Source organism: Simochromis diagramma, unplaced genomic scaffold, assembly GCF_900408965.1.
Source record: "Simochromis diagramma unplaced genomic scaffold, fSimDia1.1 OVJJ01000208.1, whole genome shotgun sequence".
In the NCBI taxonomy this organism is placed as follows: Eukaryota; Metazoa; Chordata; class Actinopteri; order Cichliformes; family Cichlidae; genus Simochromis; species Simochromis diagramma.
In genome coordinates this window covers 4134760-4152349 of record NW_024386789.1, presented here as the reverse complement: position 1 = coordinate 4152349, position 17590 = coordinate 4134760, and the positions used below count along the sequence as shown (strand labels likewise).

Genomic DNA, 17590 nt, shown 5'->3' with positions numbered 1-17590 from the left:
CTACACTTAAATCTGAGGTGTTAGAGGGGAAAAAAAGAGTTGACTAAACTGAATAAATAGTATCAGTTTAACCTTTTTTACCCAAGGCCATGAGTGTCAAATTCATTTTAGTTCATGGCTCGATTTGATCTCAAGTGGGCCAGTAAAACTGCTAATGATACCTTATATAAAACACCTCCACATTTTTCCCTTTCTTCAACTAGTTTATTCTTAAAAAGCTCACATTTATTGAACTGTGCATTAACAAAAACAGATGATAAAAGAGCCCCAGATGCCTTAAGAAACATAACTCTGGTTTATGCTACAGTCACACTACCAAATCCAAGATTATCGTAGCTGTGTGCAAGCAACTTGCAGTCTTGTTCCTTTCTGATGCTTGCTTTGAAGATGGGGACCAGGTCTGCACCCGCTCACAGCCAGCTGCCATTTTCAGAGGGAAATTTTCAAAGTCAAAACTGTGGGGTCAAGTTCCCAGTTACATGCAGTCTGTGATAAAACAGCATTTAACTTTGATATCTGTTACTGTCTACACAAACAGAAATTCACATTAAACAGAAGCTGATATTAACTGCTTACATTCAGAGTCCAGTCCACCAGGCAACCTGTGTGATCACCTTGATTTTGAAAGTGGTTACTTAGAGGTTGAGCATGCAACACCCTAACCATGTGGGCGAACAGTTGGTCACTGCAACTACGCGTGATCTGTTCCTGAATGCAAACATTTAAAAAAAGATAAATAAATAAAAGAATTTCTGCTTGCGAGGAGGTTTCCATTCTATTTTTACTCCAGAATTACTGATCCATTAGAAGAACAAAACAGTTTGGGACATCTGCCTCTTGTGACATTAGCTATTTTTGCAACTTGTAACACAGGAAATGCGACACAATACATTCCTGCATTTTTCCTGCATTCCTGTGTCCCAATACGTTCCCTAACTTTCTAGAGTTTTCAATGTATATAAAGATGTGCATTTGGCAGGTAGGTTCTGGCCCACAGACCATATGTTTGACACCCATGCTCTAGGCTAGGACAAAATAAGCATGTAATTAAGACACATTTTGGGGAATTTTATTGTCCTTATGCTTATTATTACCAGTCATAAGGGTGAAATTTAAACAGAAACAAACCAACTATATTGAGTATTATGAATTTTCCTTCAGTTTAATCAAAACTTTATATAAGAGAATAAGTAGCAGCTTTTTATCAACAAGCCCAAATCCAGAATTATTGTACTTATTCTAGAAATCATGACTTCTAACTCTTCTTCTAAAAACCCCAAGCCTTTAAAAAGCAAAAAAAGCATTTTGTTGCCCTTTTTTATAACAGATATAGCCTGGACCCAACAAACAGACCTCCAGGGAGGAAGAGGTTAAGTGAGTAGGTCAAGATTTTGGGAAATATGCTCAGCCCCTGTCTTGCTGAGTGTTAGATGAGACATCTGATACCCCCTCATGCCTGTACAGTTAATGCCGTGCTGCAGCCAGCAGCTGGTTAGCTTAGCTGTGCATCGAGGCTGAAAACAGATGGAAACAGTTAGGCCGGGTCTGAGTAATAAATACTAGCAAATTCTGAATGTCACTTAATAACACATTCTGTGTAACCTGCACAAAAATCGAAGTGTAACAACACTGATTTTAAATCTTTCAGCTGTTATGTTAGCTATGTCTTAGCCAGGACCAGTGACTATCTGAAGGCTCTGCTGGTTGCCTGGCAACTGCTCCGAGCCAGGAACTAGACTGACACATAACCCTCTGAAAACTGTGAATTGCTTCTTATACACTTGGCCTTGTACAGCTTACACAAATGGGACAATATTGGTGACTTTTGCATGTTTTGGCATGCTCATTTCGTTACGTTTGGGACTGAAAGAGGTTAGCTGTCTCTAAGTTAAGGTTATGGCTGATGCTGCAGGCTGTAGCAACATATTTATCCAACACACATGAAAGCGGTATCAATCTCTCCGCTCTTGGCAGCGAAAACAAATAAGGGTATTTGCCAAAATGTCAAACTACAGACACGGCATCATATTTCAAGCAGAAGCATTAAGCACTTCTAATACATTCCTGCTCTTTATGCCCGTCTCAGCCATCTCCCTCCTTCACCTCGGCCTTGGTCCATTTAGCCATCCTGGTTAAGTGCTGAATCAGCACTCTTCAGGACTGCACACACAATTAGTTCAACATAGTGGCAATTTTGCTCTTGCGCTCTCTGGGATTGGAAACATTCAGAACAGTGGCGTGGAGGAGAGCTCGCACGGTGCCAGAGCCGATTACAGTGGTAGGAGTCTGAATTCCCTAAATGGGGCAAGTGTTGTCAAATCGTGCAAGGGAGCGATGTGCTCTGTACTGTAGTGATCACACAAACTGCCACATTCACATGTATGAGTAAACAAAGGAGTACACCGTGTGCACATACTGGCAGGAGAAAAAAAATGTTTTAATTGCATGCTGAATCAAAAGTCCTTTCACAGCGTAAAGGCAGTCAATAATTCATAAACGATATCCAGCAGTATCTGGAGAAAGTCTTAGTGTGGTAGAGAAACACGCTATCCATTTCTATTATGGCACGCATGTTCCATTTGACTCCCTCAAACACCTGGCCGGACATACATCATTCTGAGCACGCTCACATGTACACATTGGCCTGTACACTGTAAGGGTAGCTGCCCATAAACCGGTCAGCTGAGTGTGCGCACTTAGAGCACACTGATAAATCACTTCATGCCTCCGCACGTCATCCTGCGGATCACTCTCACTCACGTGTGGATAAAGCGTTAAACAAACTGAATGTTAGTTTGCTATTAAATTAAACCAAAAAAAGGCTTCGCATAATCACACAAGGGTGGAATTAATCAATATTTTTATTAAGAATTAGATTAAGCCAATACAATGTAACTCCCTAAAAAAGCTTATCTTGGCTGACTATTCAAACTGAATGATAGAAATCAGAGAAATACAGCAAATTATTACATTTGAGAAGATAGTAGCATTCAAATATTAATTTTAACAACTGTATTTTATCATGATATACTTTACTACCCTCAAGAAATATATACCATAACTCTGGATGCAAAGGAGAACCTGCCACATCTTCTAAAGTCTCGAGGGGCAAATTATATTTTGTGTCCTCTCTCCTGAGAGTAGAGCCTGCAGAATGTGCCTAGAGTGGAGGTCGGCAGCCATTGGGATACAACCCAAAGAGATTCAAGATTCAGGTTAGGATAACTTACAAAATATTCCCAACCAGTTCAGTTTTGGAATTTAATGTAATTATGATTATTTAATTGTAATTATTGTAGAATTACCTAAAGGAACAGTTTATTATCAAATACCTTTTGTGCTGATATTCAGCGTGTGGTTATTAAGGCGTATGCTTTTACAGTAACAGGTTTGTGTCTTGGCTTGGTTCACCACACTTACGTGGCACTTAGACACTCACACTGGATCCCTGCTCATTCCCTTGGAAAATGACATTAGACGGCGTCACTGGGACAATTCCTGTGTGACCATCTGCTTACTTGTGATCCAAGTGTCCAAGTGGCAGCAGAGGCGAGGTGGAGTGTGTGTATATGACCATTTTAAATATAAAGAGGATCTATATAAGCGTGTAAAAGCCTGATTTTGGAGAAGAGTTGGATGGAAATGTGTGCAAACATTTGTTTAGATCAGGAAATTTTCGGAGAAGTTTCCTAGCTTCATTTGTTGTTGTTGTTGTGCTCTATGAGCAGTTTGGATTTGCTCAGATTCCATGATGCGTCTTCTTTTTTTATAAGATGTGGAATATGGACAAAGTAATGAGGCAGACAAGGGAGAGGACAGGAAGCAAGGACAAAGGAGGTTTAGAAAAATAGACCCGCTTTAGAGGCTCAGACAGTACAAGCAGGATAGGAGAGCACGGATGGAGACTGCAGGGTAAGGAACCAAGAAAAAAAGATCGACTGAGAGAGATTGGAGCTGCGTCGCTAGGAGAAACGGAAATATACGGCAAAAGAGTCCGAACCAAATATGGAGCAGACAAGAAGAAACATACATGCACTCAGTTTATCTCCATGCGGCGCCTTTCTATTTCCTTTTCTTTTTTTCCCCCAGCTTAACAGGATTGCAGTGGGAATGAAATGGAGGAGACCTGAATGCTGCAGAGCATGTACGACACTGTGACGTGTCGACTAGAGAGCTGGAGAGTGTGTGTATGTGTGTGCAACAGCTTACCGATTTGACTGTATCATGTCAAGGAGTTGACTCATTCAGGGAATCTCTTGAAACAGAAGTGCGCGTTGTGATTGAATTTTTACCTGAATCAATTCCAAGAGCACTGACCCTTGAAAGTCAGCGTTTCCGGCTCTCAGAAAATAAAACATACGCAAGGATTAACCAGAGCAGAAGCTAATTATATCTCACATCCTGGGTCCAGCCGTCAACGTTCTACTCTTTCATGTCCTCGTGGATTCACAGGGTTTGATAAGCCTGAAAAAGCATCCGTACGAGCGTGGGATGTGGCCACGTGTTTCGCGCGTTTGATAATTCGACATATGTAGCTGTCCTGCTGCACGTGCCACATTTACCAGGCCCATCATTTTCATGGCTCACCTCTCCTGCCCTTCAAATTCCGCAGTGTCCCGTGTTGGGCGGTGGGTGACCCCTTAGTAGGGGCTTTAACTGCATGTTCTTCGCTCTGTGCCACTTTCCCCCACCCGTGTTGTTTATCCTGAGAAAAAAAGCTCGACAATTAATGGAACTTGACTTTCATTTACAGTTTTGGCTTCCATCAATTGTCAACAAAGATAAATGTGATGGAACTGTTCCTGAACAGCATCCGGTTATGCAACACTGGCCTGATTTTGTCTTGTGCTATAAATTTAGACAGCGCCATCTCTGTTAAATCTGTCCTGTTAACTTTTTTTTAATCATCAGTGTTGATTTCAGGTAGTTTATTTATATATTTTTTTAAATAAAATGTAAAATTAGGTTTGTGCTGGACTGTTTCCTGACTGGGAGGAGTCTAAGCCGTCTGGCTGCTGGTGGTCACTTCTTACAGTGCTGTGTCGTCTTGAGCAAAAGTTCACCAGGTTTTCTGAAGATTTTTAGTGTTTCTCTTGAGAAATTGGCTGCTTTTTCACTCATTTTCAGTTCAGTGCTTCTACCTGACCATTTTCAGAGGAATATTTTTCTGACCTATGAATCCCTCAAGTGTAATATAGTCTCTAAATTCAAGAGATGAACCAGTGTGACAACTCAGCAAATAAGACATTTAGATCTTTAGGCTCTTTGTTACCAGCAGCCTGTTGCAGAACTCCATAATTTGTTCCTAATTCTTTACTTGAATCTATGAAAAATAGCAAAGAGAACACTTGTTAGATGCTATTAGATGAAAACTTGGCATATATCTTGGCATTATGTGAAGTGTGTAATTAAACAAAAAAAAAATGAGGAAACTGGACAAGTGGGGGGAGAAAGAAAAATTGAAGGCCTATCTGCAGCAGGCAGATGAGCAGTATAGGAAAGTCATGTCCCTAAACAATAGAAAAATATCCACCAAAGACCAGACACAGGACCTTGGTGGATTCTGCTTTTCACTTAAGACCTGCCAGCAATGGTCTCACTGGAAGGGTGGTTGTCCAGAAGCCATTCTTAAGGAAGGGAAAAGAGGAGAAAAGAATACGGCATTACACAAGAACTGGACCTAAAAATCAGTGACAACAGGTCTGACTCAATAGAGGTGATTGCTTGTCTCATGTGTGTGCTGTGTGTCTGTGTGCACGTTTGAGGTTATGTGTATAAAAGTGTGTGTATGTTAGTTTGTCTGCCTCAGACTGAGGGTGAGAGAAAGTCATCCCAACGCTTGCTTGTTAGAATTGAACGAGCTTCGTTGTTGCCTTATATAAAGTATGTCTATGTTTGCACATATTTTCACAGTTGCATTTGCAAAGCATAAAGAAAAGAGGGGCAGCTTAAGACTTGGCAGAGACATGGCAGTTGCTTTGATTATAATTTCTAAAGTGTAGCTGTTAAACTGCAATGTTGGAACGCCACTGTGGCATTAGCTGTAAGTCAGTGGACTGGATTCAAAATGATGTAATCGTGGTTCACATGGACATATTTCATAAGCTGCATAAAGTAAACTGACATAAGTCATAGTTCAACAAAAAGAAAACATACAGTTCTGAAAAAAGAGGAAGGCGTGTTTTCTCTTCTCTGATTCAGACTTCATCTCTTGTCACAGTCTCCCACTTCACGTGTCGGTAAAGGGAGCACGCTCTCTTTCCTGACATTTTAGTTTTGGTGTTTCACTCTTTTTTTTCTTCTCTTTTTTCTTTTTGATGATCTTGGACTAAAAGAAACAAAACCATCAATTTCAGTATTGCTCTGCAGCAATGATGATGATGATGGCACAAGTGAAGGCTATTCCCGTTACCCACCCAAGGTTACACTCGCCCTGCACGCTAAGTGGTTACTTTGGAAGTCTCTGAGTGATGGCCGCGGTCGTTCACCTAAGATAATAGATTAATCACCCGATCCCGGTCTGAGCCGCTGCTCAGGTTGCCCTTCAGGAGAGGGTTCTGTATTTCACATTGTTCAAATGTTCATTTTTCATGCCTCATTCATGTGCAGATTTCAGATCATCCTTCAGTGTCTCCTTATCAGTGCTGACTCCGCAGCAGCGGCCCCCCCCCCCCCTCCATTTGCTTTGCCCTGCTGGGAAAGACTCCACGTTCCACCGCTCCCTGATTGTCATACTAACACTAATCAAACAAAAGCCTCGTTAACGAGAAGCGAAATCCTTTACCTGCCTTTATGTATCACTGTCAAGGTCACGCGCCCTTAACTTGATAAACTAAAGCCTTTGATTGGACAAGCAGCGTCTGGACCAAATGATCACAATTTGGCTCTTGCTCCTGTATACATTCAGCCCTCTATGCCAGCTGTAGGAGCAGTATTTGGCTTGGTCTTGTCCTTGGTGCCTGAAAGCAGAGGCTAACGCAGTGGTTGTCATGGTGACACAGAGCCAGGCAGGGCTGTGGTAATACTGTAATGATAAAGCTCTTCTGGATGGTGCCGCAGTAAACACAGCGCCACTAGGGTCCCGTTAAGGAAGAGCGCAGCGCACCGCCATGCATGCAAAAATGCCTGTAGGGCTAATATCAGCTCCGACAATCTCTCCTCGGTTATATCGCTTACATTCGTGCTCTCCCAGCACCTCCTCCTTCCTCGCTCCCCTTCTCTTTATTGCAATCTCACTCTCCGCTGCCCCTCATTGTCTTCTCTCCTCTTTCCTTTCCTTCTCCTCCACCTCCATTCCTTCGCTCTCCCTTCTTCATTCATCCATCGGAAACACAATCAGCGCTCGCCTTGATCAACTTCCTTTCGCAGTTTCTCTCTCTCTCTCTCAAAAGGCTCTTTTTTTCATTTGCTCCTCTCTCCATCTTTGACTCCCGCTCTTTTAAATTTATGTTGATGATCTTTCAAAATCTAATTTCGGTGTCTAGAGAGTGAGGAGGAAGGTGGTGGGACGGTGTGGTGGGCTCGATTGGACCTTGAAGGTCATTGTTAGCTTTAATGTAGGGAATTGACCACATTGCACCTGTGCCTGTAAGTGCTACGCACCGAGAGCATCGTCCAGAGTGCACACCTTCACGTTGCTGTGACGACAACAGCGACAAAAAAAAGGGATGGCGGGAGAGAACAAAGCGCCCAAGGAGATAAATAAGTGTGAAGTGACAGATTGCTACTCCTCCTTTTATCATCTTCTTCCACTTCTCTCTCTCTGTCTCCCTGCTCATCCCTCTCCATCACTTCAATGCAGTGCTCATGCAGCTACCACTTGCTATCTGTGATCAGCAAGTGTGCGCACACACCTCCTGTGCCCATAGGCTGTTTGTCTCTTTCACATTGTGAGTCATGTCCACACACGCACACGTTTGGTGCCAGGAACTTACACCAACAGATGTATATGCATCGAATGCACGCACAGGCTCTGCAGCTGTGTGCTGCAGGGTGATTTGATGAATAGATTTAAGCAGATTTTATTAATGTTCAAGCAGTTTGAGTGCTTCTCTGTCCCCCTCAGAGCCAGAAAACTGCTGCTTGCCATGTTGATTGAGTAGTATTGATTTGATGTTCGCATCTACTGTGCAATCTACTGTACTCTGCTGCTGTAAATACGGCTCGATTTACTCACTGAAAACATGAATGGACCTTTGTTTTATCAGGAGCAATAATTGATTGTGGCTTTTAGCTCATCTCAGTCAAATTAATTGCAGTACTTTTGGTTCAAGCTGCCAGGGTAATGAAACCCAAACCCGAATGTGTCTTTGCATTTTGTTTTTGCTGAATACGTTTATCTGTCATTGTTAGGTCAAGCTTTCTCAGTACAGAGTGCTTTCTGTGTATAAGATTTCCTACTAGGAAAAACATCCAACTCCAAAAGTTTAATTTAATATGAAGCAAGAAATTTGCTAATAAAGAAAGGAAGATGGAAGAGTAAGTAAATATTGTTGTTTGTTTAGTCAAAGAGTGAAAAACAGTCATTTTACCCAAGAACTGTGACTCGTGACTCATATGATGCTTAATTGAGTCATCATTATTTTTGTAATGAAATCATCTCTATAGCACAAAACAGCCAGAACGGCACGAAGACTCACTCGGACATTTAGAGCATGCACATTCTTGTGGTCCATCTTAATGGCAGTTTCATTTGATACATTTATAAATTTATATTTGACTCTTTTATATTTATGATATTTATATATCATTATATAGCAGAAGTCAGTGTGGTTAACACAGATGATAAAAACATAAATTTTCAGGGCTTAGAGCTGGCACTGACTATAATTTATTATAATTTATAATCCTGTTTATTCTCCAGGTGGACGATGGCGGCTCCTCAGCCACTGTTAGGTCATCACTTACAATTTTGCCATCAGAGAGGGGTCACAGACTTCTTACCCATAATGGGTGTAATACCTTAAAATATTAGTGTACTGGTACACCTGAGATTACAACCACATTACAACTACAAGCAACTCTAGCTGGGTGCAGAATATATATGTACACATATAATGCACAATGAACGGTGTAATGTGCAATTAACTTAAACAAACTTAAACAATACCCTTTCTCAACTTACTCTGTTTTTTCTGTAAGTCAGCCAATGCCTCTCATTAAGAGAAGTCCGACTATGTGCCAGCTCAGCAGGTGTTAAAGGTTTTGGCACGGCGAATCAAAAATATACAGCGCCTCTGAATTTTATTACATCAAGTATCGTTTTAAAACTGTTCCAGATTAAATTATAACACCCAAAATATCAGTTTAAATTCCCCCTTGTATTAATTTAGTCATTTATAAGTTAAAAATAACAGCTGAAGAGTTGATGTGCCAGCATTACAGGTACAGTTGCAAAGGTTTTAGGCAGGTGTGAAAAATGCTGTAAATAAAAGAATGACTTCAGAATTATAAATGATTGTTTATTGGCCCTAAATGTATTCTGCAGCAGGACAATGACCCCAAACACAGAGCGAAAGTCATTATGAGCTATCTTCAGCGTGAAGAAGAACAAGAAGTACTGGAAGTGATGGTAGGGCCCCCACAGAGCCCTGATCTCAATATCAACAAATGTGTCTGGGATTATATGAAGAAACAGAAGGATGTGAGGAAGTCTACATCCAAAGTTTGGAACAACCTACCGGCCGAGTTCCTTCAAAAACTGTGTGCAAGTGTAGCTAGAAGAATTGATGCTGTTTTGAAGGCAAAGGTGGTCACACCAAATATTGATTTGATTTAGATTTCTCTTTTGTTCATTCACTGCATTTTGTTGATTGATGAAAATAGATGATTAACGCTTTCGTTTTTGTTTTGTTTTGTTTTCCCTTTATGTTGAGTTAACTGGAGGTATTTTGTTTTTTTTTGGTTAAAAGAAAATGTTATTTAGTGTAAACAGAAGTGATTCTTGCAGCTGGAATCAAATCAGCTTTTAGATGTGTGTGTTTGAATAATCTAAACAGATCTGCTCTGTTTAAGACAAAATTCTGCAACAAATCAAGCTCGTGAACAGTGCGCTCAGCTACATTTGGTTTAGCAGAAATATTATTTTCACTGTATTACATTCGTGAGCTGAGCTCACTGTCAGATCGGCTCAAACAAAGTTGTTTAACTTTGATATTTTGGTGCTAATATGTGAGTAGATAAAAATTGGCCTTTTTTAAAATGATGTATAAAAGCTTAAGGTGTGTGCATCTACTGTGTCTGAGCCCACATAATTATATTATATATAGGTATATGAGGTACGTGAATGAAAAAAACAACAACATAAAGACTAAATTCAAAAGTGAAAAGAGATTGAAACACCCACTGGACACTTTATTAGGTACACTTTGCTTCGTATTGGGTTGGACCCTCTTTTTCCTCCATAACTGCCTTAATTCTTCATGGCATAGATTCAACAAGGTGCTGAAAACATTCCTCACAGATTTTGATACGTATTGATACTACACCATCACAAAGTTGCTGCAGTTTTGTTGACTGCATTTCCATAATGAGGATCTAGATGCTCTACTGAGTGAGATCTGGTGACTATCTTGTTCAAGAAACCAGTTTGCATCATGGCACATCAAAAAGCATCTCAAAGTGTGCTAAGAAAATATCTGCCACAACACCACACCAGCCTACTGGCCTGAACTGCTGATACCAGGCAAGATGGATCCAGCTTACGCCACATTCTGACTCTACCACGCGAACGATGTCACAGACCTCAAAACTCATCTGACCAGAGGAAATGTTTCTTCTGCTTACCAGTTTTGGTAAGACCCTTCAAATTATATTCAAATTATATTCAAATTATATTCTCAGTTTCCTGTTCTTAGCTCACAGCTGTAGCCCAGCTGTAATCTTCTGCACACCTTGATTGTAACAAGTGGTTGTTTAAGTTACTGTTGTCTTCCTATCATTCTCCTCTGACCTCTGGCATCAACAAGGCATTTTTGAGAGATGCTGCTCACTGGATGTTTTCTCTTTTTCAGACCATTCTCTTTAAACCCTCGAGATGGTTGTGCAAGTGAATCTCAGTAGATCAACAGTTTCTGAAATGCTCAGACAGCCTCTCTGGCACCAACAACCTTACCATGTTCAAAGTCACTTAAATCTCCTTTCTTTCCCATTCTGATGCTCGATTTGAACTTCAGGAGGTTAAAAAATGCATTGATTTACTGCCATTTGATTGGCTCATTAGATATTTACATTAACAAATAGCTGAACATATGTACCTAATGAAGTGGCTGGTAGTGGAGATTCTGCCACTTTTGTGCTAGAACGATTAGATGGACGTATTTGACATTCAGACATTCACCTAATCCAGCTTTGTGTGAGATTCAGTAATATAAACTAGCTTTATGCATAAGTTCCTAGCAGCTTTGAGATCACTTGTATGGAATAACATGTTGGAAAAAGACACAGAGCTCCATCTGTCCCTCCGTTTGACAGAAGTTGCTAAGGCCTGTCATTTATTATTAGCCTTCAGTCTCTTGTTAGGTTTGCTTCTTTTTCTTTGGCTCCTCGCTCTTCCTCTCACCATCATTTCCGTCATACTTTTTGTCCTCTTGCTTGTCATTGCAAAAGTCTTCTTTTCATCACACAGTCACATCACATTAACATCATCAGAACAATGAGCAAATCTTGCCTCGGTCACATCTCTGAGTTTTGTTAACCGTTTTGGCATTCGTCCATCCCTCTCACCTCGCTCGTATTACTCTATGTCCTTGCTTCTGGACTGCTTCAGCTTTTTCCTTTGTGCTTCTCCACGCATGGATCCGCATCGTCTGGTCTCCCTCCCACTTGTCCACCCCCTCCTGTGTCTCCACCTGTGTAACCTACATAAACGATACAGTGTTATTACGGTTTTGCCACAAGTTTCTTTTTGCAGTCTCTTGTGTATGTGTTAGCTCGTACATGCGCAAAGGACAACATGGAAAAGCTCACTTTGAAGACAAGATCTCACACTTTTTTTTCCAGTCTCTGCATCCTCATGCTTTCTACAGTTGCCCATGCTTATCATCTACTCAGTTATGAACTATTATTATAATCCTTGCATCAGTAATGTCTGACGTCGTAAAGAATAAAAAGAACAGTAGAAACAAAAACAAACAAAAAATGAGCACAACACTTCAGGGTGAAACTCTCTTCGTTGTTGTGATTTGTACTTGTGAAGACTTTCTGGTGCTCGGCCAATAAGGGAACATCCTGTGCTGGTCCCACTGGTACTATCCCGCTTCACTGGGACGGGAGGGTGGGGGTTGATACCGGGGGTGGGGGAGTGTAGAGGGTGTTTGAGAACCTCAGTGTGTGTGTATGTGTGTGCTTTCATGATACAGAGGAGGAGAGTACTGCAGCAATCTGAGAAAGTAGGTCAGACACCAACTAGTGAGAAACATAGCAGAGGAAAAAAAGAGGTAGAGAGTAGAGATGGAAAAGAGAGGGGAAGAAAGAAAGAGCATAGATGGTAGAGGAGAAGGAGAGCGGGAGGGAAAACAGACCAGAAAGGACGGCAGATGCTGCAAGAATGACAGACCAAAGCAAAAGAGAAAAACAGGAGCAAATCTAATGATATACATTACCAAACTATTTGGGCAGCAAAGAGGTAGCCTGTAAAAAAAAAAATGCAATTACACTTTCTTGATTCATTGAGCCAACATTAAACAACATAAAACAACATTACAACCAACGAATGGTTGAAACAATCAAAAAAGAATTACAGGATGGACACCAACTTACTGATTTTCCTGGAAGGTCACGTCTTTGGCTAAATGCTCGTTGGCTAATGTCCTCAATAAATACAACCGCTCACAGTATTAAGCCTTCTGCCCAGTCTGTTTCTGTCATGAAGGCACTTAGAGAAAATATGTGTAGGCTCTCATCCAATTTCCAACCCAAAGAAAAGGGATGGTGGGGGGGAAGGAGACCTTTCAAGAAACATAAGTGGCACTGGTTGCTCTTTTTGCCCAGTTATAAAGCCTCTTCTTATAAACATTTTGCTCTTGATATTACATAAGTGCATAATGCCAAAAATACAGGCTGGCACTCACAATATGCTGAGGGCACTCATGGTTCTTATATATATGGACTCCACTCAAGTATGAATTACCTTTCTCTTTTGCTCCTCGGGCCATGGTTGTGTTTTATTATTTATTTGGTAATGCACAAAGTATACTGCATCTATAAATACACTGCAGGGCTTAGGAATGGACCACAATGGGGAAAGACTGTGCAGCAGCCGCTCGCACACTGGTGTCATCACACTACTGTCATTGATTCGCTGACAACTGAACAAGTTACAGTGAAGGGAAAAGATTGGCTTCATATAGTAAACTGCAGATCACGCAGATGAGCTAGAAACAAACTGGAAAACAGAGATGTCTGAAGCGGGACAGTGTGATGGTTTAAATTGGCTTGTTTTTCTTTCTGTCAAGGAAAGCTGCAGAGATTTCTGAAGTGAACAGGCAAACCCATGGGATGCAAAATATTGTAGTATATAGAAAGGACCCAGGTTGTGGAAAGATAAGCAATACATTTCTCAAAAGAGGTTCACAATAACAACATAATAAATCAACAAAAAAAGCATGGGAGTTAGTGTGAGTTGTTAGTTTTAATAGGCCAAATGCAACCATAGCATTAAGAATATGAACAGCAAGTATTAAGTATTGAAAAGACTCGTAAAAAATATCCAATTTAAAGAAACACACACAAGTAGGCCAAATGATATGATTGTGTGAAGGGTAATGTTACCTTAAAGCATCTGCATGATATTTAAATGAGCAGTGAGGTTAATGAAATCTTCATAACAATGGGATTCCAAACAGTACTGTAAAAAACTAACTAAATACACCCAGTGATTGTTTTGGCTAATTTGCAGAGCGACCTTTAGCAGGAAAAACTTTAATTAATTAATTGTTTTCTGTATGTCTCTCACGTCACTGTGAGGAAATTTTGGCCACTCTTCCTTTTATTTATTTACAGCTCTTTTAAGGTTTCATCACATCATTTCAGTCAGTTTGAGCTCCAGACTTTGGGACGTTGCAACAGATTTGTTGCTGTGTTTGGGGTCATTGTTACATTGTAAAGCCAAGTTTTAGCTGATGGACGAAATGGCCTCGCATTTGACATTTAATAGTTTGGCATATAGATTGGCTCACTGGCTGCAAGCTGCCCAGGTCCTGTGGCTGGCATGAAGTGTTTTTGGTGATGTGTTTGGTTTTCTGCAAACGCGGTGCTGTCTATTTAACCCAACTGTCTTTGGTCTTGTCTGTCTGTAGTTTATTTAGATGCAACTTTGCAAATCTAAATCATGTTGCCAAGTTCTTTTTAGACAGTATTTCTCTTATCAACACTTTCAAATAAGCCATACCTATTAGTCTTTTTTTCATTGCACCTTCATGAATTTTAAACTTTAACATGCACAGTTGGATTTTGGGGGGAATTTGCTGGGATGTCCACAACTAGGAAGATGGTGACATTGTGTTAACACACACTTGAATGCTCTAGACTGGGAAACTGCCAAAGCCTCTGGTTTTATAGAGGTGCTCACACTTGCTAATGATCAGTTATTTGGGTCAATTTGATTATCAGCACTGGCTGCTAATTACTGAGTAAGGTGTTCTTAGTTTCTTTGCATAGAGCTGAATAAAGTCCTGTGAAAACTTCCTTCTCCACATGAGTGTAATATGGCAGACATATTTTCAGTTATTTATTTTATCCCTTCTGATTATAAGTTCTATTTGTGGACTACATGCTTCTGAAATATTTTTTATAGCTTTCTGCACACTTTTTGTTTTCTGGTTAAGATGTGGTAATTAGTTGGAATATGTAGGATACACACTGATATATTAAGACATTTTTAAATATTGAGTTGAGTATTAACTGATAGTATACTATTTAAGGGTATAAGTGTTATACATTCACTGGTTGTTAAATTTAATTTAATGTAATTAAATTGAATGAATAATTAATGCATTTACTTTTGCAGTTGGCTTGAGGTTTTATACTGTTAAAATACTGACATTTTCTCTGATGTCCTTTGCCTTGCTGGATTTTCATAATTTGACTTTTTTCTTTTGCTCTTTCTCTGATTTCTCTTCCTACATTAACTCTTTCTATTTACCCTTTTCTTCATTCTTTTCAGTATGTGGCTTTTATCTCCCTATTCTTCATCCTCATCTCCATATCCACGTTCTGCATGGAGACGCACGAGGCCTTCAACACCATCCTCAACAAGACAGAGAACGTCACAGTGGGCAACATGACTCGTGAGGAGATAGTTTACGAGGTGGTGACTGACAGCTGGCTGACATATGTGGAAGGTGTGTGTGTCATTTGGTTCACCATTGAGGTCCTGCTTCGAGTCACCTTCTGCCCTGACAAGTTTGAATTCTTCAAAAGCACCCTCAACATCATCGATTTTGTTGCCATCCTGCCCTTCTATCTGGAGGTTGGTCTGAGTGGGCTGTCCTCCAAAGCTGCCAAGGATGTCCTGGGGTTCCTGCGTGTTGTCCGATTTGTTCGTATCCTCCGAATCTTCAAGCTGACTCGCCACTTCGTAGGTCTCCGTGTCCTTGGCCACACCCTGCGTGCCAGTACCAATGAATTCCTCCTGCTCATCATCTTCTTAGCTCTTGGTGTCCTCATCTTTGCCACTATGATCTACTATGCTGAACGAATTGGTGCAGACCCAGATGACCCAACAGCCAGTGCCCATACCAACTTCAAGAACATCCCCATTGGATTTTGGTGGGCCGTTGTGACCATGACCACGCTGGGTTATGGAGATATGTACCCGGAGACATGGTCAGGGATGCTGGTGGGTGCGCTGTGTGCCTTGGCTGGTGTGCTAACCATTGCTATGCCTGTACCTGTCATTGTCAACAACTTTGGCATGTACTACTCTCTGGCTATGGCCAAACAAAAGCTTCCCAAAAAGAAGAACAAACATATCCCCCGAGCGCCACAACCAGGGTCCCCCAACTACTGCAAGCCAGATGCCTTGGCGATGGCTACTGCATCACCACAAAGAATCTTGGGAAATGTCTTAGGAGGAGTGATGGGGTCTGGAGGAATAGGAGGTGACTGTCCTCTTGCCCAAGAAGAAATTATAGAGATCAACAGAGGTGAGTGTTTGTTGTTGTTTTTTAATGCTGCTTATGTTTATCATGAGAAAATCTTTTTTACTGTTGAAAAGATAGGAATGAATAAATGTGTATGTTCAAGATAAAATTCAAGTTTCACTATGTTGTTTACCACTTTAAGCAATCTAAAACGAACTTGCATGAGTGTAATCAATATGACAGTTTGCTCATAGTAGTTTGAGGCGTAAAAAAGGATTTTAGACTTTTAACTGAGAATTAACTAAGTACCAAAGTGTCAAGAGAAAGAAGTGGAAGTACCATCAAGAAGAGATGCATAGCTGATTCTTGAGCCACCCTGGAGAAATTGCTGGCCCATCACAACTCATATGTAATTTATGATCAACTGGTAGGTTCACACTTGCCTTAAGGCCTCCATCTGTCAGGGGGGAAAAAACAAACATTATGGAAGGAAAATGACCTCAATTATCTTTTAAAACAGCTTAATGCATCTCAACTTTGAGCTGACTTCCCGAATTGAGGAAAGTCAGCCCACATATTATCTCTCTGGCATTAGCAGTGAAATCAGGAGGCGAGGTAATGTGGCTCTTGGCGCACTTTTTACATGCTGCAGCATCAGGCGTCAGTCATATGCCACAATAATGCACCTTAAATGCATTACTCCAATGGCCTGATCATTAGTGAGTCAGAAAACATTTCTTCAGTGCTTTTACTACATCTTGTCTGCTTGGCTTTTTTCCAGGTATTTGTGGGCGGTGTCTTTTCTTTCTTCTTTTTTTTTCTTTTTTCCTTGTTTTTATTAGCAAGTTGTATCAGTCAAACTTTTGATAGCAGACCCCAGACTCGGAAAGTACAATCAAGTAAAAATTTCATTATATGCAAAGCTTGTCTACTAACATGTCTTTGCATGACTCATAGTTCCATATCATTCATATTAATCTTGGTGAGGCCCTCAGCTCACTCACTGCGTAGAACAAGACATTTTCTTCTGGTTGGCTTCCCCTTACAAACAGAAGGGTTGACCAGAACATGCATTATTTTCCTACATTAGAGTAGGACACATTAATTGAATTTTATTATTGCCAGATATATTGTAACATAAAGACCCTATAATGTTAGAAATGACCCCAACAATCAGATGACCCCTTATGAGCAAACACTTGGTGGCAGTGGGAAGGAAATTGGAGATTGGACTCTACTTGGTTTTTAGGGTTTTCCATTAGGTAGTATTATCTGGTACCAAGTACTTTGTTAGCCAGGGTTCCAACCGAGCTTCATCAAGCTTAAAATGTGACGTCGACAGCCTGCGTGCCACTGATTGGCCAGGTAGTGACGGCTCAGGCTGGGTCATGAGAGCGACTCCTTCACAAAAATCAAACAGAGCATTTTTGAACAAGAGAAATGGTTACAAACAAACCAACACTGGTTTGTTCTTAACCAGAGTCAAGTCGAGTCAAGTACAGCTGAGT

At 40.7% G+C, this 17590-nt stretch overlaps 1 protein-coding gene across 4 annotated transcripts in view; it reads left to right on the top strand.

Annotated features, from left to right (window-relative positions):
* The window catches only part of LOC120728546 (potassium voltage-gated channel subfamily C member 1-like), a 49331-nt gene that overhangs the window by 14096 nt on the left and 17645 nt on the right, over positions 1–17590 (top strand). For all 4 annotated transcript variants that reach the window (XR_005694741.1, XM_040023553.1, XM_040023554.1 and 1 more), the window contains exon 3: positions 15164–16145. Coding sequence is in view for 3 of the 4 variants with exons in the window: in XM_040023553.1 (XP_039879487.1) it covers positions 15164–16145 (982 nt within the window). In the remaining variant the exon portion in view is untranslated. The remainder of the gene's footprint in view (positions 1–15163; positions 16146–17590) is intronic.